Raw genomic sequence first — 21,748 nt, 5'->3', positions numbered from 1 at the left:
TGAGCCTGTGTCCATGCTGAATTTTTAAGTATGTTTCCTGCAGGTAGCAGATGTCTGTGTTTTGTTTCCTGATTCATCCTGCTACTCTGTGTCTTTTGATGGGAGAATTCAGTCCATTGACATTTAAGGAAATTGTTTATGTGAAGGGCTGTTGTGCCCATTATATTGTTTAGGGTTGTTGAAGTTATAAATGGTTATTTGGTTTATGTAATTGATATTTAAATAGTTCATTTAGAGTTGGTTTGGTTATCACCAATATTGCAAGTTCTTTTTTTCCGAGAATTTTTTAACCCTCCCTCCCAGGTAAATGAGAGTTTTGCTAGGTTTTGAATCTAGCTTGAAAGTTTCTTTCATTTAGTAGTTTGAACATATATTCTATTCTTTTTTGTCTGGATTGTTTCAAATGAATAATCTGATTGATTCTTGTGTTCTTTCCATTATACTTGAGGTGTTTCTTCTCTCTTACTGCTTTTAGTGTCCATCTCTCTTTACTTTTTGCCATTATGATTACTATTTGTCTTGGTGTTGTTCTTTTAGGGTCTTTTGGTTTGACACTCTTTTTGCTTCTTGGATTTGAAGAGCAACTTCTTTCCAGACAGTGGGAAATTTCTCTGTTATTATTTCGCTCTATACTTGTTATTCTCTTTCCCATTTTCCTCCTTCTCTGATATTTCTATAATTAGGAGATTATTTCTTTTGTCTTTGTTCCTTAAGTACTTTACATTTTCTCCCAATGTTTTGTCTCTCCTTTCTTTATTGACTTCTTTGTCACTACAGGCTTGTAATTTGTCTTTTAATAAAATGTCTTTAATAAATTTCAATAAAATTTAAATATTTTTCAGTAACAGAATCCAGAAGAAGGCTCACGGAAAGCTCTGCAGGCAGCATCGGCCACAGATTTATAGGGGAGGAAAATTGGAGGGTCCCTTTGTTGGCCCAGAAGTGCAGTTTATGTGCAGTGTGAGAAAAGGAGGGTTGAGAAAATGATTGAAGGATCCCTCTGCACCCAGACACAGACCTTGAATGGCTGCTGAAGCAGGGCTATTTTTTTTCTTTATCAGTGCTAGCTTGTAATTTGTCAAGTTCACCTATACGATTTTTCAGCTGTGTGGTTCTGCTACTATGCCTTGCTAACTTGTTTTTTAGTTCCTTAAGTTCCATTTGTATGAGTTCTCTAATCTTCTGAAAGAGTTCTTCTTTGAGTTAGTTAACTTTTTTATCTATAGATTGCTTAATTTCAGACTAGAGACTCATTCATTTCTGTTGCTAAAACCTTAAGTGTTGATTTTAAGTCACTATCTACACAGCTGAAGCATTTTGGTAGACTTGGAAATTTGCCAGGATTTCTCTCCATATCCCCAATTGCAGGCTAATTTCCCCATTGTTATTTGCATTTGGTGGCTTGGAGTTCTGGGATTATAGGGTGTTTATGAATGTGTTTATTAAATTGATTGTATAAAAGGTGGCTAGAGGTATATCTGCTTTAGAAATTATTTTCCCAAACAAGTGGGCTTATCTAAGTATGATAAAAATATTGTCAACTAACTCATTGGCTTGTTCCTTAGTTTTGAGCTGTATATTTTCTAGGAGAAAAATGTGCATGGAAATATATGATATAAATTGAAATGTTAGTGTCTGCTTGATTTGGAAAGTGTAGAGTTGATGGGAGGGACTTGAGGATCTTCTCTCTGCACACAATCAAACCTGAGATGGGGTGGCAAAGATATCAGGACCAGAGGTGAGATGTGAAAACAAGCTGTCAGATGACCCTGCAGGAGGCACCAGTTTTATTTGATTGGAGGGACCTGAGATGTGGCAGCAGGGAGATCAGAATCTACGGTGGGATGCAGGAGCTATCTGGGAGATAAAGAAATTATTGTAAAAAATTTAAGTATCAGTGGAGTAGAAGCGAGGTATGTGTATATGTCTAAAACATGGAGCCAACAACATTTTAAGCAGAAAGTCCAAACTAAGATAAATGTAAAAATTTTCTTGGTAATGAGGAAGAATGGGAAGATAGAACATGGGGACATTGGTGAAGGGATGTTTATGGTAATGGTGGGACTGGTTATACTATTTTTCTGCTCAAAACTTTATTTTAAACAACATTTTAACTATAGTATTTCAATAAGAATAAAACTAAAATATCTAAAAAGAGTTAAAAGAACTTTTGTGCCATAAGACTCACTTCCTCTTCCCCCCCCCAAAAAAAAAGATGGGAGAAAATGTCTATGCATCTAATCAAGGAAATGATGCCTGAGCTGAAGCCTGAGTGCAGAGAGGAGAACATCTACTGACCACTTGACATCCACGGTGTTACACCCCTTTTATTATACAGACATACTACATAGTATGAGCAACCAGGTTAACACACTTTCACTGTCACATATAGAGCTTTTGTTTAAGACTGTTTGATTGCTCCTGTGACTTTTATATTTTGATATTGATGAAAAATATTTAACATTTTTTATTTTCTGATGTAAAAAACATTAAATAGATGTGTTCAATAAGCTGTGGTCTGGTAAATATACTTTGGCCTTGCAGGCTGGTTGTTCCCATCTGCCATCTCCTGGCTTTGTCTCGCGTTGCTCCATTTCCTTTAGAATATTTTATTTTCTTGTTTTCCTCATCTAAAAACTATGTGGAGTCTATGGTCAGGTGCATTTTATAGAGTGAAAAATATGGTAGGAAACAGAAGACTAGAAAAGTTGATCTAGGAACAATGGAGACTATTCAAGTATTAAATAAGACAAACTCCTGCTATTTTCAACAATGTAAATTAAACTATAAATCATAAGAATATATTTGTCATTAGTTTATACTATTTTTATATATATGTTGAAGACACAAGAGAAAAAAATGAATTAAACATACTGTTAGAAAATGATAGTGGAATTTGGTTGCCAAATTGTCTACGATATTTGAGGTATCCTATGATTGCCTATTTGTCAAGTCTGGGGTATATTGGATGTAGTGATGAATGAAATGCAAATAACTATAAATCAGGGGTCTCAAACTCAATTTACCTGGGGGCCGCAGGAGGCAAAGTCGGGGTGATCCTTGAGTGCAAAGTCAGTAGTAAGCCTTGAACATTGCGGGTGTGTGTGACCCAAACAACTAAAACAAAACAAAACAGAAAAAGATTCCTCTAGGGCAGGGCCACTAAAACAAAACAAAACAGAAAAAGATTCCTCTAGGGCAGGGCCCGCAGGCTGCGAGTTTGAGACCCCTGTAAAATGGTTATAAGTGAATTAAGGTTATTCACATGGCTATACACATATAGTTTACACATTTATATAATATAGAATATAAAATACATAAAGAATTATGTAAAATTCTTGGTTCACAAAATGGTTCATGACAGAGTATTATAGAAATTATAAAGAATGAGTGGTTAAATAAAATAATAAAGATTTTAAGGACTTGCCAATCCCAATTAGATCCCTGGCATTGCATATAGTCCTCCAGAAGATTATCAGCAATAATACGTGAGTACAGAGCCAAAAGTAAGCCCTGAACACTGCCAATTGTGCCCCGTCATCAAAAATGAATGAATAGAAGCATTATGAGGATTCAGAATCTAGGGATGTTTCATTCAAGCAGAGCCCAAAATCCTACTCACATTTGAAAATTCATGTGATCATTATAGCATTATAGTTAATGATTTTCTCTTTAGATACAATAAAAAGTAACTTATGTAATACTCCTGGTGAACAGAATGGAGAAAACTGAATAACTGACTTCTAATCAGCAGTTATCAGAGAATTATTTTTAGTCCAGTCTATTCTTGTATAAAAGTGCAAGCTTTCTTGAGGCATAATTTTGAATAAAAAGAACAAGAATGTGAAAAATAAAAATTTGATAATATTTAGTCACATTCCTTTATTGATTATTGCAAGGTGTGAAGGTGGTATGTTAGTGTACTTAGTAACAGCAAGAATCCTAACAGAAACAGCAATGGAAGCTTTAAAACTGAAAATAATATTAGTTAATAACAAATACAATAAGTAGTAGAGCCCAAAAATCTGGGCTAAATATGTATAGACCCTCTTATATGTGGACACTAACCCTTCCTATTCTTGTAACTGTGCTATTCAAACAAGACATATTTTGCATTGTTATATACAATATAAGGCTTGAAATTGTACTTTATTGTATTTTGGTCTTTGGGATTCATAATCTTTAAATCTATTTATAAAAATTTTTCCAGTGAATACTTGTCTTAGATATGTGAACTTAAAAATCTCTACTGCAAGTGTCTGAGATAGTAGACAATTTGCTGGAAAAAAAATTCTACTGAGGATTCTAAAAGCTAGATTCACTTTATTGGAATGATCAGTTGATGTGGTAACATGCTTAGAAATTTTACCATAAAACAGAAGTTCTCTCAAATTTTCTAACAAAAATAATATTAAAGCTTTATCATTCATATAGTACATTATCTATGAAGCTGTGCCACTTATAATCATGTTTTATGACTAGGAGATAGACTGTGGGGGTAACGCACTGATGCTTAATGATTATCCCTGGCTCTCTGCCGAAGGATATATATATATGCACTATTGGTAGGGCCAATATATATATGCATAAGTATGCATATATATGCACTATAGGTGGGGCCTGGAAAACTATACAGGATACCAGAAAATAGAATCCAGGTTAGACATGTATAAGCAAGTTATATCCAGTATATTATAGCTCTATCCTTTAATTCTTTAGCTAAATGCAAAAATAATTGGTAGTATATTTTAAATTAGGATATTCTTTTTAAAAGTTCATGTTGTTTCATCAGGTAAGTAAGTGTTACTGGGGGCTCACTGAGCGAGGGAGCTAGCCAACAGGACCCCTGTACTGAACCGAAGTACAGGGAAATGGGACCCCCAGGCAAGACTAGGTCTTCAGGACAAGTCCAGGCAGCTGGGTCTCTGGGGGTGGGGGTGAGGGGAAGCCACGCCTTCCCCAATGCATAAATCCCAGGCTAGGTCGGTGACTGGCTCAGCAGATCCCAGATACCAGCATTTCACCATTCCTCTTCCAACTGGTAACTGGGAGCTCACTGAGTGGGGGAGCTAGCCGACAGGATCGTCCACAGCCATAATCGGGGCTTTGCAGGGGACTCCTTTACAGATGGTCCTTTCTCATTAGTCCTCACTTCCAAAAGCACAAGGATACTTTGTTAACCATGATTCCACAATGTTCATAATTTAAAGGAAACAGAATGTCAAAGATTAGTAGGATAATACTTGAATAGATCTCTAAAGTCTATCTATATGTGGGCAGAGTTTCTTTACAGTTGTCTTCTCTCTGATTGCTCAACCTAAACTGTAAACAATCCATGTATATCGTGTATATAGCCTTTCTATAATATTACCCCTCACACCTCTTTTTAAACCTTCTAGCCTCTCATTCCTATATCCTAACCTGTTAACCCTCCTTATTTAACCCTCTTTACCCTCAGTTCTTAACTCAACAGTCCCTGAAACCGATCTCCTGCCCAACAAACCAGCACCGAGCTCCCATAACAAAAGACACCCTCTCAGCCCAAGTTTCGTGTCCCAGCAAGAAGCTAAATCACACACCTGCTGACTCATCCAATGTGGCCCTTCTTAGCCCTCTCAAAATGTGGACTGTTGCATGGTACCGGATTCAGCTTCAGAAAGACCCCCAGCTCAAGGACACTACCTGATCCCATAATGCTGCAAATCATGTCTCAAACTCAAGACCATGGTCTGTGATAAAAATCCAGGTTCCCTGGATTTCATCCCTCCCCCACCCCCGCCACACACACACACACACACACACACACACACACACACACACACACGAGTATATCAAAAGACTTAATTGGGATGCTTATATTGCCTTTATGTCTTTAATATCTTTATAATAATGTATCTTAAGTGTGTATTCCCAAATATAAAAGTAGCCTCCTCTATCACTGTTTTTCCTTTAACTACTGTTGGGATATTGGGGATATTTTTTGCTGCTGAGTGTTTTTTTGTTTGTTTGTTTGTTTTTTATAGTTACTGCTTTTTTTTAACTGTTGGTTTGTTTTTTTGGTTTGTTTGGGATTTTTTGTTTGTTTTGTTTTTGTTTGTTGTTGTTTTGGTCTTCTTTCAGAAGAACCACACAACTTGAATCATCTTGTTCTGCCTCATGAATTGAGGGGGAAAATAAAAATGAACACTACCAGGACCAAACAGCCGTATGAACATTGAGTGGGATTAAAAATGTTCAGATTTCCGGCGAGGTGGCGCTAGAGGTAAGGTGTCTGCCTTGCAAGCGCTAGCCAAGGAAGGACCGGGGTTTGGTCTCCTGGTGTCCCATAAGGTCTCCCCAAGCCATTTGAGGGCAATTTCTGAGCGCTTAGCCAGGAGTAACCCCTGAGCAACAAACAGGTGTGGCCAAAAAAAAAAAAAAAAAGTTCAGATTTAAACACCAAACTTAAAGCCAACAACAAAATCAATACCCTATCTACAATAAGCTATACACAGAGGGGAATAGTTACACTAACACTCGAGGGAGTAGCAAAGGAGGGAGATATGGGACACATGCTGGGAAAAGGGGTGGAGGGAGGACAACCCTGGCGATGGGAATGGCCCTGATTCATTGTCACTATGTACCTTAAATATTACTGAGAAAGATTTGTTACTCACTTTTTGGTCACAATAAAAATTATTATAAAGAATTGAGCAGTGTTGACAACAAAGTATGAAATGTCTTGAATATCAAAGAAAGCTGAAAGTTCAACCATAAATAGAATACATGGAAATCCAGAAAACAGAATTAGCTAGTCCTACTTTTAACATATAAAAGAAATAAACTTTGGTCTCCAGAAATTGACTTCAACACATTAGTCATTTCTTCAATCCTAGGTCAATTCTCCATTTATAGTTCCTTTGAACAAGAATGCCTTCAGAGCCCTCTTTATGTCATTGTTCCTTAGACTATATATGAAAGGGTTTAGCATGGGTGTAACCACAGCATACATCACTGAGGCTATTGAACTTGACTGTGAATTGTGGGTAGCAGCAGAGCCAAGATACACACCCAGACTAGTACAATAAAATAAGGAGACAACTGAGATGTGAGAAGCACACGTGGAAAATGCTTTGTACTTCCCTTGAACTGATGAGATCCTATGTATAGACGAAACTATCTTTGAGTAAGAATAAAGTATCCCAGCCAGGGGACCAAGTCCTAGTGGAAAAGTAGAAAAATACATCATCACATTATTCAGTAATGTATCAGAACAGGCAATTTTGAGCACTTGTTTGAGTTCACAGAAAAAATTTGAGATTTCTAAGTCTTTACAAAAGGACAATCGTAACACCAGTAAGCTGTGAGATAAGGAATTTAGACTACTAATGATCCACGACCCCAGAAGCATCAGTCCACAGAGTCTGGGGTTCATGATGACTGTATAGTGTAGAGGATGGCAGATGGCCACAAAGCGATCATAGGCCATCACTGTCAGAAGTAAATCATCCAACACTGCAAATACATTGACAAAAAACATCTGTGTGATGCAGTCTTCATAGGTTATGGCTTTAATCTGTGTATGTATATTCACAAGCATCTTGGGCATGGTGGTGGTGGTGAAGCAGATATCCACTAAGGACAGATTGGAAAGGAAGAAGTACATGGGAGTGTAGAGGTGGGAGTCTGAGAGGACAGCCAAGATGATGAAAAGGTTACCAAACACAGTGATCAAGTACATGGAGAGAAAAATTACAAAAACAATGGGCTGTAGTTTTAGTTCCTCTAAAAATCCCAGAAGGATAAATTCTGCAGTTTGTGAATGATTATCCGGTTTCATATTACTCTAAGAAGAAAGAAAATAACACCACTATTAAATAAAAAAAGCTACATTACTCACATATTTGAAATTCAATAGCACATAGAAAATTAACTTTAATTTTTGTGTGTGAAAACTTCTTAAATTTTTTTTTTTTGGTTTTTGGGTCACACCCGACGGTGCTCAGGGGTTACTCCTGGCTGTCTGCTCAGAAATAGCTCCTGGCAGGCACGGGGGACCATATGGGACACCGGGATTCGAACCAACCACCTTTGGTCCTGGATCGGCTGCTTGCAAGGCAAACGCTGCTGTGCTATCTCTCCAGGCCCGAACTTCTTAAATTTTACTTATCAATCCTCCCCAGATATTTAAACTTTGGACTCCATATTGGAGTGGCCATATACATTCCAGGAATGTAACATACACAACAAGGACTGTTGAATTAATAGTGATTGATAATATGAAAATATATGATTAATAAATAATAATATAATATACTAACAACAACAATAATAAATATGCTGCAGTAAGCTGGTGTCCTCTAATGAAGAAAATTCTTTGTTGTTTCTGGCTGTGTTCCAACCCTGGTTACAATGCTATTACACACAGCAAAAAATAAACTTTCCAGAAGACAAAGCAGGGAAATACCTATCTGTCAAATATTTTACATACTCCAAAGAAATAATAAAAAAAAATCTAGACCACCAAAAATGATTACATACAGTACAAAGAAGTCAGCATTTTTATATCGCCTAGAAGACATTTACACTGTATCTATTTCATAATGAATTAGTTGTTATGCTCTTTCTATTCCATTGTCTTACATATCAGATTTTCTTTGTTATTCCTGTATTTGTATTCCTGTATTTTTTTTTCTTCAAAAAGGATTTTTGGGAAAATTCTAAGGTTAGTTCTGGATTTTTTTCAATAGACAAATTCCTCCAAAAACAATATCATACCATAACTTCTGAATTTTGTTTGTTTGCTTGTTTGTTTTTGGCCACACCCAGTGATACTCAGAGGTTACTCCTGGCTATGTGCTCAGAAATTGCTCCTGGCTTGGAGGACCATATGGGATGCTGGGGATTGAACTGCGGTCCATCCTAGGTCAGTGTGTGCAAGGAAAACACCCTACCACTTGTGCCATCTCTCCAGCCCCAACTTCTGAACTTTTAATATCAAAATACATTTTAATACTTCTAATATTGAAGTTTTAATAAACTTTCTTGATGTCACCATTTCTGAGGGCAGTGCCTTATACTTACATCAGACCAGAAGAACTTTCATTTTGCCCACTCTGGCAATCTTCATGATGCTGAAAATAAATGTAGTCATCTATCAAACTACCTTATAGCATGTGATGAAGATAAAGCGAAATAAATGCAGCTAATAAAAGCAAATAAAGATGAGTAGTTTTGGAGCAATCTCCTTAAACAAACATACATGGGGAAAGCAAACACTAACTGAAGCAAGATAAAATAGATTAAATGATTTCAATATAGATTAATAATTAGGTAGACAAGATGAAGGGTATGACATACTAAAACTCAAAAATTATATAATCTGATAGGAAATGTTTAATTCTTATAAATATTTTTCATAAAAAATCTGATGTCTTTGAAATTTTATCATATGGAAATTGGAGTTCACAATTAGTGGTAACAACTTGTTATTGTAAAAAAAATGATGACTTATGTATATATGTTTCTATTTTCACATTGGGGAGTATTCCTCAGAAACCAGATTCTTCCTTGCAGTTGTGTCTGTACCATTCATGGAATGAAGTTCTGCAGTCAAATGCTCTACCACTGAGCTATACCCCCTCGATTGAAGTTCTGAGTTTCCTGGTCACCATCCCAACCAGGAATGCCTATGGATGTTACTTATGCTGTGGTTGACAAAATTATCACTGTTTAAACATTACTATCTCAACACATTTATCAGAATAGATAGATTTAGGAATTTAATAATTAAGAATCTAAATTTGCATAACAAATGAAATAGTAATGGCACCCTAAATAAAAAATATCTCAAATACCTTTATTCGTTAGTGAGCAAACTGATAAGCAATATCTGGCCCTGATGATATTGAATTGATTTTTGTTTGACATGTCAGTGTTCTTGGCTCAGTTTCTCAGACTCTGTGCAGAGCTCACTGGTTTTCAATTTACCTGGATGGGAACTCAAATAGGAATGTTTCTAGGTGGAAATCTGAATCCTCCATTAGATGCTTGATAGAGGAGACTGAAGGTTTATCCTCAGATAAGACAACAGGAAGAAATGGAGCTTCATCTCCCAGTGAGATTTAGAGATGATGAAAAACAAGAAGCAAACAAAAGCAGCACTTTATGCCCAGGTGTGCATGCGCAAAAACACGGAGATGCAGAAATACTTAACAGCTCTCTCTATCTGCTCATTAGAACTCCATCCTCTTATTATTTCTCCAGTCTCTAAGCACAGAACTCCCCTGTGTAAAAAAGACTTCTGTGTTGCATGGAATTTTTGTCTAATAATTTTCACTTCACAAGTCAATCAAACGTGAAAGCATTTTTTAGACTTTGTAAAAAATAATCCTTCGCATGAACTTCCATATCCCTTCCAAACCTAAACCAATTAGCTCCATATGACTGTGGAATATTCCCCTATGTACCACAGTTGAATCCATCTGGTTTAGGGCCTTTATCTCTTGGAGAACTGACTTCATGTTAGACACTTTAAACTGCTTTTCTGTGGCCAGGGAGATACCACAGTGGTAAGGTGTTTTTGCCTTGTACGCAGATGACCTGGGACGGACCCGGGTTAAATCCCCAGCATCCTATATGGTTCCCGGAGCCTGTCAGGAGCAATTTCTGAGCGCAGAGTCAGGAATAACTCCTGAGCACCGCCGGATGTGGCCGCAAAACTAAAAAAACAAACAAACAAACAAACAAACAAAAACATTTTTCTCCTCCACGAGGGATGAACTTGGATGTTTTGAGAACAAACCTTGGATTCATGAGACACTTTCTCGAGTACTTAAAAATGCTTACCAAGGGCAGGTACAGTTGGTGGGGAGTTCACTTTGCAGAGGAAATCTCCAGCAATCAATATGCTCACTGAGCCTGCTAGGAGTAATTTCTAAGTACAGAGCCAGGAGTAACCACTGGTACCACTGGGTGTGACCCCCCAAAATTTTAAAGTATACCAATATTAAAAATTAAGTTCTATAGCTTAATTTTTCTTTACAGTGTAATAGCATCCCATTAGGTATGTAAACTATAGTCATCTATCATCTAACAATGGCGCACTTGGGATTTTTCCAGGTATTGGGTATTATAGATAGCACTTCACTGAGAATAAGTGGATATATATTACTTCCAATAAATACTTCTTACTTCTATGTATGTATGTATGTATGTATGTATGTATGTATGTATGTATGTATGTATATATCAGAGTCATTTTTTGATTAATGTTTTAGTTTTATTATTAAATCTTTCAAATCTTTTAATTATGCTTTCTAGAGAGACTGAACCAGTTTACATACTAGTGAAGAGTAAATGACCATCCCTTATTCTTGGCAAAGGGTGGCTTTCTAAGAGGTGTTCAGGAAATTTGGGGGCATCTTTCAGATTATTTGCCAAATCTATTAATGGTAAAATGCAATGGCCCAAGGATGTGGTAGCAGAAATTGTTCAGGCCTATCCAGTTGATGCATGTCATTCCCCAGGGTTATTCTACTTGGTGCTTTGAAGCATTGAGGGCTGCATCCAGCAAAATACTATGCATCATGTGGTACCAGGAAAAGAACTAGGGCCAGCCACCTCCAATGCTTATATTCTAACTCCTATACGATGCCTCTAACCATTGTTTCAGATTTTGGACATAGGCTAATTTCCCTTTTGATTAGCATTTTCCTAATAATACTGGTATTTGTTTAAGATCACCTGTATGTCTGCTTTTGTGAACTGCTTATTTAACTTTCTCCCCAGTTTTATTGAACTGTCTACTTGATATTGAGTTTATGGAGTTACTTCCATATTCTTGGACATTAGTCCTTTTCAAATAAGATGTTTTTTTAACTTTCAGATTGTTTTTTGTTTCCACTTCATTGATTTCTGCTCTCAGCTTTGTTATTTCCTTCTGTCTCCCTATTTTTGGTTCCTTTTGTTGAGCACTTTCTAATTCTATGAGCTGCACCATTAAGCTATTCAGGTATGCCCCTTCTTCCTTCCTGATGTGTGCTTGCAAAGCTATAAATTTTCCTCTCAGTACTGCTTTTGTTGTGTCCCATAGGTTCTGATAGTTTGTGTCTCTATTGTCATTTGTTTCCAGGAAGGTTTTGATTTCCTCTTTGATTTCTTCTAGGACCCACTGGTTACTCAGTATTAGGCTGTTTAACTTCCAGGTATTAAAGTTTTTCTTCTGTGTCCCTTTGTAGTTCACATATAATTTCAGGGTCTTGTGGTCAGCAAAGGTAGCCTGCAAAATTTCTATCCTCTTGATATTATGGAGGTATGTTTTATGTGCTAGCATGTAGTCTATTCTGGAGAATGTCCGTGTACATTAGAGAAGAATGTGTATCCAGGTTTCTGGGGGTGGAATGTCCTATATATATCTACTAGGCCTCTTTCTTCCATTTCACTTTTCAGGTCTAGTATATTCTTGTTGGGTTTCAGACTTGTTGACCTATCAAGTGTTGACAATGCCATGTTGAGGTCTCCCACAATTATTGTGTTGTTATTGATATTATTTTTCAGATTCATCAGCAATTGCATTAAAAATTTTGCTGGCCCCTTATTTGGTGCATATATGTTTACCAGAGTGATTTCTTCCTGCTCTACATATCCCTTGATTAATACAAAATGTCCATCTTTGTCCCTTAGAACTTTCCTGAGTATAAAGTTTGCATCATCTGATATTAGTATGGCCACTCCAGCTTTTTTATGGGTGTTGTTTGCTTGAATGATTTTCCTCCAGCCTTTTATTTTGAGTCTATGCTTGTTCTGACTATTCAGGTGTGTTTCTTGTAGGCAGCAGAAGGTTGGATTGAGTTTTTTGATCCATTTAGCCACTCTGTGTCTCTTAACTGGTGCATTTAGTTCATTGACATTGAGAGAAAGAATTGTCCTGGGATTTAGTGCCATCTTTTTTTTTTTTTTTTTTTTTAAGTTTGGTGACTCTGTAAGTCAGTCTTGTCTTAAAGTAGGTCTTTCAGTTTTTCTTTTTAAGACTGGTTTTTTTTTTAGTCTGTAAAGTTTCTAAGCTATTGTTTGTCTGTGAAACCATGTATACTTCCTTCAAACCTGAATGTGAGTTTTGCTGGGTGCAGTATTCTAGGCGAAGCATTTATTTCATTGAGTTTTGTCACTATGTCCCACCACTGCTTCCTGGCCTTGAGTGTTTCTGGTGACAGGTCTGCTGTAAATCTTAAGGATGTTCCCTTGAATGTAATTTCTCTTTTTGATCTTGCTTCTTTCAGAATTCTGTCTTTTTCTGTGGGACTCGTCATTCTGACTAAGATGTATCTTGGGGTGTTTTTTTCTGGGGTCTCTTTTAGTTGGTACTCTTCGGGCATGAAATATTTGATCGCATGTATTCTTTAGCTCTGGTAGTTTCTCTTTAATGATGTTCTTGACCATTGATTCTTCCTGGAGATTTTCTTCCTGGGTCTTTGGGACTCCAATAATTCTTAAGTTGTTTCTGTTGGGCTTATCATAGACTTCTATTTTCATCTGTTCCCATTCTTTGAGTAATTTTTTCATTGTTTAATCATTTGCTTTAAAGCTTTTTTCCAATTTCTTCTGCTGTATGGAGTTGTTATTTATTTCATCTTCCAGTGTACCAATTCTATCCTCAGCTGCTGTTAACCTGTGGGAAAGCTCATCCATTTTTTTCTTCAAAACATCTACTGAGTTTTTCAGACCTGTTATTTGACCTGAAATTTCAGTTTGGAGTTTTCTGATTTCTATCTTCATATTCTCTTGATTCTTATTAGTGTTATCTTCTATACTTTCTTTGAGATCTGTGAACATCTTCTATATTGTGACTCTAAACTCCTTATATGAGAGACTGACTAGTTGGTTGGCCATGTTCTGGTCATCAGAGTTGCCATCTTCATGCTCTATGTCTGATGGTGGCCTGTGTTATTGCCCCCATTGTCACACTTGTATTGTTGGTTTTTCTGTGTTGTGGTTGTATTCATTGGCTAACTGATGTGCATGGTCGCATAGTGAAGCGGAGCGGCCACGCTACTCTGACTCCTCCTTTTCTGGGCATATTAACTCACCTCTAGGGAAGGCTAGCTATCCACAGATGAAGCCACACACAGGATGAAATCAGGCCAAGGATGCAGCACAGCACAGGAGACAGTCAGAGAGAGGTGCTGGCATCAGAGTTCCAGCAGAGTTCAGCGGCTTCTCCCTCTCTGGGTGTATCAACTCACCTCTAGGGAAGGCTAGCCATCTGCAGATGAAGCCACACACAGGATGAAATCAGGTCAAGAATGCAGCACAGCACAGGAGACAGTCAGATAGAGGTGCTGGCATCAGAGTTCAAGCGGAGTTCCAAGAATTACATTTGAATTTGAAGTAAGGATACATATCATGGATAAACAACAGCTTAGAAACTTAATAGACTCAAAAAAGCCTTAAAGGATGATCTGAAAAACTACTTTAAGATAAGATAGACCACAAGACAAACCAAACTTCTACTAAAAGATGACAATAATCCCATGACAATTATCTCTCTCAATGTCAACGAACTAAGTGTACCTGTTAAAAAAAAATACAGAGTGGCAACATGGATCAAAAAGCTAAATCCAATGTGTTTCTGCCTACCAGAAACACATTTGAATAGTCAGAACAATACAGATTCAAACTCAAAGGTTGGAGACAATCATTTAAGCAAACAATGCCCTTATAAGCCTGTAGTGGCCATATTAATTTCAGATGGCACAGATTTTAGATTTAAAAAAGGTATAAGAGACAGAGATGGACATTTATTAATAATAAAGGAATATGCACTAGCCTAGGAAAAACCGCAGTTCGATCCCCCAGCATCCCATATGGTCCCACAAGACAGGAATGATTTCTGAGTGCATAGCCAGGAGTAACCCCTGAGCATCAATGGGTGTGGTCTTAAAACAAACAAACAAACAAACAACAAAAACAATAATTAAGGAATATGTACAACAGGAATAAACCACCCTCTTAAACATATGCACACCCAATATAGGACAAGCAAATATTTAAAACAACTGCTAACAAACTTGAAGAAAAATATCAATAACAACAAAATAATAATTAAGTCTTCAACGCTGCCTTGTCACTACATGATAGGTCAACCAGGCTAAGCTTAACAAGATTATACTGGCACTGAAAAGAGCAATGAAAAAAATTGGCATAGTAGATATAAATAGGGCTCTCCTACTCCAGAAAACTGAATACATATTCTTTTCCAATGCCCCTGGGTTATTCTTCAAAATAGACCACATGATAGCCCATATAACATACCTCCATACAATAAAGAGGATAAAAATTGTACATATTACTTTCTCAGATTATAATGCACAGAAATTAGAAGTGAATAACAAGCAGACACAAAGAAAAAATTTAACACCTGGCAATTAAACAACTTAATTGAAAATCCAGTTAGTCAGAGATGAAACCAAAGAGGAAATGAAAAGATTTCTGAAACAAATGAGAATGAAGACACAAATGATCAGAATTTCTTCGAGTTCTATCATTATGGTCTATTCAGCTCAATCTATGTTTGCTTTGAGTTCTTTGAGCATCCTCCATATTAATACTCTAAACTCCTTATCTGAGAGGCTAACTAGGTGGCTGGTACTTTTCAGATCATCTCATTTTCTATATGTGGTGTTGTCCTGCACTGTTTCTCCATTGCAACACTTGTATAGTGGTTTTTACTGTATGCTGTGATGGGGTTTGCGGATTAGAAGATTCACTCCACAGCTGCGCTCCACTGGCTCCACCATGGCATCTTCTTGGCTGTCTTGAGCAGAAAAGCAGACAAGGAGCAGGGCATCAGTCCTTTATAATGGCTCTCTTGTGCCCAAACACATGGCAGGTATTAGCACCTACCTTATTGGGTGAGGCCCTTACCAGGTTTGGGCCCTGGAGATTGCGTTCTATGGTGTCTTCTTGGCTGTCTTGTGCAGAAAAGTGCCCAACTTTAAATTTATTACAAAGCAATAGTCATTAAAACAGTATGGTGTTGGATCTGTGCAAAAAACAAGATCACTAATTACAGAAAACCGACTACACCAATTGTGATGGAGCAGATGGACCTGTGCAAATACCAAGATCTCTAATTACAGAGGACAGGTTTTGTCGACCACAACTGAGCAAAACATTTTCTGGCACCATAAAATACCTTGGGGGTCAATAATGAGCATGTCCAGAACTGTAGTTGTTCTCATGACATGCCTCAAGGGTGGAGAAACCCTGTATCTCTTAGGCCAAGGGAATTCCCTTTTTAATTTCCCCAATACTTACTGTGCTTATGCAAACAAACAAAATATCTTGCCACACCAACCATTTTCCTTTTTTTCCCTTTTTTGTGTTGTTGTTGTTTAGTTGTTATTGTTGCTGTTGTGTTTTGTCATTACTTTTCCCCCTTTTTTCATTTAAATTGATATTAATATCTCCTTGATGGAATCTTCCCAGTTTTCTTTTTTTTTCTTTTTCTTTCTTTCTTTTATTTCTTTTTCCCCCAATAGTACCACAGAACTTGAACCATCTTGTTCTACCTTATAAATTAAAGGGGGAAAAAGTAGATGGTACCAGGAACTACAGTCGCATGAAATAAAAAATGGAAATAAAAAATGATCTGACCTGGGGCTGGAGAGATAGCATGAAGGTAGGGCATTTGCCTTGCATGCAGAAGGACGGTAGTTTGAATCCCGGCATCCCATGTGGTCCCTCGAGCCTGCCAGAAGTGATTTCTGAGCTTAGAGCTAGGAGTAACCCCTGAGCGCTGCTGGGTGTGACCCAAAAAATAAAAATAAAAATAATCTGACCTAAATACTAAACCCAAAGTTAATGACAACAGAAACAAGATACCCAATCTACAAGTTTTATACAAAGAGGACCTATTACACTAGCAGTCCAGGGGAAGGTATGGGATGCATGCTGGTAACAGGGATGGAGGGAGGACAATAATGGTGGTGGGAATGGTCCTAATTCACTGTCACTTTGTACTTTAAATATAACTGTGAAAGACTTGTAATTCACATTGGCCACAATAAAAATTTAAAAAAAAAGTAATAAAAAGAAAAGATATTTTTGGGGGGTCACACCCGGCAGCGCTGAGGGGTTACTCTTGGCTCTATGCTCAGAAATCGCTCCTGGTAGGCTCGGGGAACATATGGAATGCTGGGATTCTCACCACTGTCCTTCTGCATGCAAGGCAAACTCACTACCTTCATGCTATCTCTTCGGCCCCAAAAGATATTTTTTATAACTAGAAAATTATTTATTTAAGGTTTTGCAAATTCTAAAATCTTAGATCTCTATTAAACAAATTGAGAGTCATATTTGAATAATTGGTTCTTAGACACTTAAGTCAATATATTCACCAATTTTTCTTTTCAGGCTTATTAAGAATATTTGCATAGGGGCCAGAGAGATGGCATGGAGAAAGAGTATTTGCCTTGCATACAGAAGGATGGTGGTTCAAATTCCAGCATCCTATATGGTCTCCCAAGCCTGCCAGGAGTGATTTCTGAGTGTAGAGCCAGGTGTAACCCCTGAGCGCTGCTGGGTGTGACCGCCCCCCAAAAAAAGAAAGAATATTTGGATAATCAGCTCTTAGATCCGATAAAGCCTGTAGATTTTCCCATTCCAATGAAGAAGAATATTTGTATATCCCTTTATATAAATATATTTGTATAAACATTTTCATAATGTTCAATATTAATTAAATATTCAATAACAAATTAAATATAAACAATTATTTAATGGCAATAATATTTTATTGTTAATAAAATAATATTGAAAAGAATAAAAATAATTTAATAACAAATTAAAAACAAATAATTAATTTATTTTAATATTCATTGATTATATTTTAATATTAAATTCATTCACTTTGTAAATAGAAAGAATACACTCTATACCAAATATATTCCCATTGATTATGAGCACTTGTTTTGTCCTAAGAAAGTTGATCCTCTCAAAGCTTCCATTGCAATGAATCTTTTCAGAGCTCTCTTTATGTCTTTGTTTCTTAGACTGTAGATGAAGGGATTCAACATGGGTGTGACCACAGTATACATCACTGAGGCTGTAGCACTGGAATGTGAATTTGGAGTAGCAGCTGAGCTAAGATAGACTCCCAGGATTGTAAAATAAAATAAGGAAACAACAGAAAGGTGAGATACACAGGTGGAAAAAGCTTTGTATTTTCCCTGAGTTGAGGAGATTTTACAGATGGAGGAAATAATCTTTGAGTAAGAATAAATTATCCCAGCCAGTGGACAACCAGCCAGTATTCCAGTTGCAAAATACAGTACTATGTCATTCACTAAGGAGTCAGAACAGGCAAGTTGGACCATCTGATTGAGTTCACAGAAAAAGTGAGGGATTTCCAAGTCTGTGCAGAAGGAGAGTCTCAACACCATTAAACTTTGTAACAAAGAGTATAGGGCACTGATGATCCAGGAGAGCAGAATCACTAATCTACAGAGCCGAGGATTCATAATCACAGTGTAGTGAAGAGGGTGGCAGATGGCCACAAAACGGTCATAGGCCATTGCAGAAAGAATAAAGTCATCCAACACTCCAAATAACAGAAAAAAATACATCTGTGTGATGCAGCCTTCAAAGGTGATGACTTTGCTTTCTGTCTGAATATTCACCAACATTTTTGGGATTGTGGTAGAGATGAAACAGATGTCTGTAAAGGAGAGATTGGACAGGAAGAAGTACATGGGGGTGTGGAGGTGGGAGTCTGAGGTTGTGGCCAGGATGATTATCAGATTTCCAAACACAGTGATCAAATACATGGAGAGAAAAAATCTAAATATAAGGGGTTGCAGTTTGGGTTCCCTTGACAATCCCTGAAGAATAAATTCTGTAATCTGTGTATAATTTTCTGGTACCATGAGGTGTTGATTAATACTAGAAGTAAAAAAAAAAAAAGTAGAACAATTTTTGTGCTGTATATATTATTGGCATATTCAAGTGTTAATTTACATCTTCAGTCAAGAAATAGTCACAATCCTTTTCACAGTGGCCAAGATTTGGAAGCAACCCAAGTACACAAGAAGATGTGCATAGTTAAAGACACCAGGGTCTAGATACACAATAGAATACTTCTCAACTAAAAGAAAGAATAAGATCATACAATTCACTATGTCGCAAAATGGCTAGAACTGGAAGATATCATATAGAGTGAAATCGGTCAGAAGAGGAGGGACAATACATAATGCTTTCTTTCATATGTGGGTTATACGGAAGCATTGTAAAGAATTAACAATCAGGGCCCGGAGAGATAGCACAGCGGCGATTGCCTGGCAAGCAGCCAATCCAGGACCAAAGGTGGTTGGTTGGAATCCCGGTGTCCCATATGGTCCCCCGTGCTTGCCAGGAGCTATTTCTGAGCAGATAGCCAGGAGTAACCCCTGAGCACTGCCGGGTGTGACCCAAAAACCAAAAAAAAAAAAAAAAAAAAAAAGAATTAACAATCAGCTAATGGCATCAGACACTGAGATTCAGGCTACAAATCTAAGTGTGTCAAGGTCCAGGCATATGGGCTGGAGAGAACCTGAAAACATTGGTGGAGGAATGCTGACACTCTGGTTTTAGATTTGGAGTTGAAACATTGTAGTTCGGAAACTTTATTATTAACAATATTGTAAATCATGATGACTTAATAAAAATTGAGGGGTAAAAGAGAATGAAAAATAAATATTTTACATGAATCCAATTTTGTTTTGTAGTGGTGGCTTATACTCCAGGATTACTCCTAACTCTGGAATCAGGGTTCCAGAGACCAAGGGACCACACAGGGTGCTAGGGATCAAAGCCATATTACTCTCATGCAAAGCAAGCTCCCTACCCAATGTAATATCTTCTGACCCCGTGAACCTGATTCTTTCTCCAGAGATTTTTCTATATATAAGTTTAAAGAATTCCTGACCCTTACCTAGGTTTTTGCCCAAGATGTTATCATCAAACAAAATTTATAAGAAATTATTTCTCCTATTTGAGGAATATCTGATAAGATCTGACATATCCTAATTAAATACTAAGTGCTGATAACCAGGTGCTGAAAAATAAAAGTCCCTACAATTCAATAATGATAAAGAATAGAATCAAATAATATTGAAAAGTCATATCAGATGAGGCATGTGTAAAGTTTTATTATTAATAATTTTTTTATTTATAGGGGTCAGAGAGATAACATTGTGGTAGGGCCTTTGCCTTGCATGTAGCCAACTGGGGCTTGATCCTTGGCATCCCTTAACACCCTCCACCCCAAGCCTGCCCAGAGTAATTTCTGAGTGAAGTCAGGAGTAAACCAGGTGTGGCCCAAAAGCCTCAAAAAATCATTTTACCTGAATAAAATTTTTATTATCAAGGGAATCATTCTGGAGAATATACGTATCATTACCCTATAGGTAAGGTTTTGTTGCCTTGCATACTGCCAACCCAGTTTTAATCCCTGGAACCCCATATAGTTGCCTGAACCTTGCCTGGAGTGATTCCTGAACATAGAGTCAGGAGTAAGCCCTAAACCCTACCAAATGGGCCCCTCAGAAAAAAAAAAAAAAAAAACAGCACACACATGTGGGCATGCACATGTATGTATGCACAAACACTGTGGCCTCTTGTTATTTCCATAACACACCAGTATCTGTCAACTCTTGACTGTAGGTAAGCCTTATGGATAAAGTGTGACTGTAAACAACATCTTATTTTAAACATACGTAAAAGTAAAATCTTTCAAGATTTTAATTGACACATAGAGATATAGTTTCAGAGTATACATGCAACCTCAGTTTTTTTTAAATCATTTGTCAAATCTGTTAGAGTTCCATTACCCGTCATAATCTCTGGACCTATCATGATGAAATAAATTTATGTCCTCCTCCCCTTCTGTGTCCTCATCTCTCTCATTGAATTATGCTAAACTCATATTATGCTAAACATTTCTACTTTCAGAATCCCCAATCTTTCTTGAAGTACCTACCTACAAGTTTTTGTTGCTGTTGTTGTTGTTGTTGTTGTTTACCTACAAGTTTCTTAGACTCACCAGGTGAAATCTCCAAGAAGCTCACAATCTGTAACTCCAAAATAGCCTAAGTCTGGAGGACAATGAAAATCAAAACACTTCTCTCAGAAAGCACAGCAGGCAAGAATAAAGAAGCCTTGGACATCTAAACAAACCCAGGAATTCCCTGGAAGACAATATGTCTTTTCCAGGTCAAGGATGCACCTGATTAAGATGATACCAGAGGGAATAATTACATCGCCCTGTGTTTGCTCATTAACAAGTTTCTATTGTTACTCACCCCTCTGAGCATATTGTTTCCTTGGGGGACACTGGTCTGGAAACATAGGAAATGTTGCCTGCTCATTGTGTTTTCTTCTTTTTTTTTTTTAAGAACAAAGGAAATGTCAGGTGATTTAATTGTATACCTACTCTAGGAATTTACCTGTCTTGGAGAGGTCTAGCTGCTTTGTACCTTATTTTTAGCTCACCTTCCAAGTTCTTTAGATCTAAAATTTGACAAGGCCTCCTTAATTTTCACAGTATGATATTAGTGGGGGCAGGAGAAAGCTCTTGATTCATCTCTAAAGGAATAATTTTCTACCTCTGTAGGAAAGTGGGCACCCATTTTGTAAGACCATTGACATTATATTTTTTTTCCTGATGCCATTGGCAAATCAATTAACAGTGAAACAAATGATCAAGAGAACAGTGTATTAAGAAGCAAGATTT

General features: G+C 37.1%; 2 protein-coding genes across 2 annotated transcripts; both read right to left on the bottom strand.

The window, feature by feature from the left end:
* Window positions 1-6,871: 6,871 nt before the first annotated feature.
* LOC126029869 (olfactory receptor 7C1-like) lies at window positions 6,872-7,720 on the bottom strand. The gene is made up of 2 exons (XM_049788122.1): window positions 7,366-7,720; window positions 6,872-7,080 (listed from the first exon to the last, which is right to left on the bottom strand). The coding sequence occupies exons 1-2, from the start codon at window positions 7,718-7,720 to the stop codon at window positions 6,872-6,874; spliced, it is 564 nt and encodes a 187-aa protein (XP_049644079.1).
* Window positions 7,721-17,936: 10,216 nt separating this feature from the next.
* LOC126029868 (olfactory receptor 1571-like) lies at window positions 17,937-20,853 on the bottom strand. Its single transcript, XM_049788121.1, is given in 4 exon segments — window positions 17,937-18,713; window positions 18,716-18,751; window positions 19,020-19,123; window positions 20,847-20,853. Coding segments are annotated over 4 exon segments (924 nt in total).
* Between the last annotated feature and the right edge of the window lie 895 nt (window positions 20,854-21,748).

Source organism: Suncus etruscus, chromosome 15, assembly GCF_024139225.1.
Source record: "Suncus etruscus isolate mSunEtr1 chromosome 15, mSunEtr1.pri.cur, whole genome shotgun sequence".
In the NCBI taxonomy this organism is placed as follows: domain Eukaryota; kingdom Metazoa; phylum Chordata; class Mammalia; order Eulipotyphla; family Soricidae; genus Suncus; species Suncus etruscus.
Note: the sequence above shows the minus strand (reverse complement) of the source record. Positions and strands in the feature narration are given on the sequence as shown.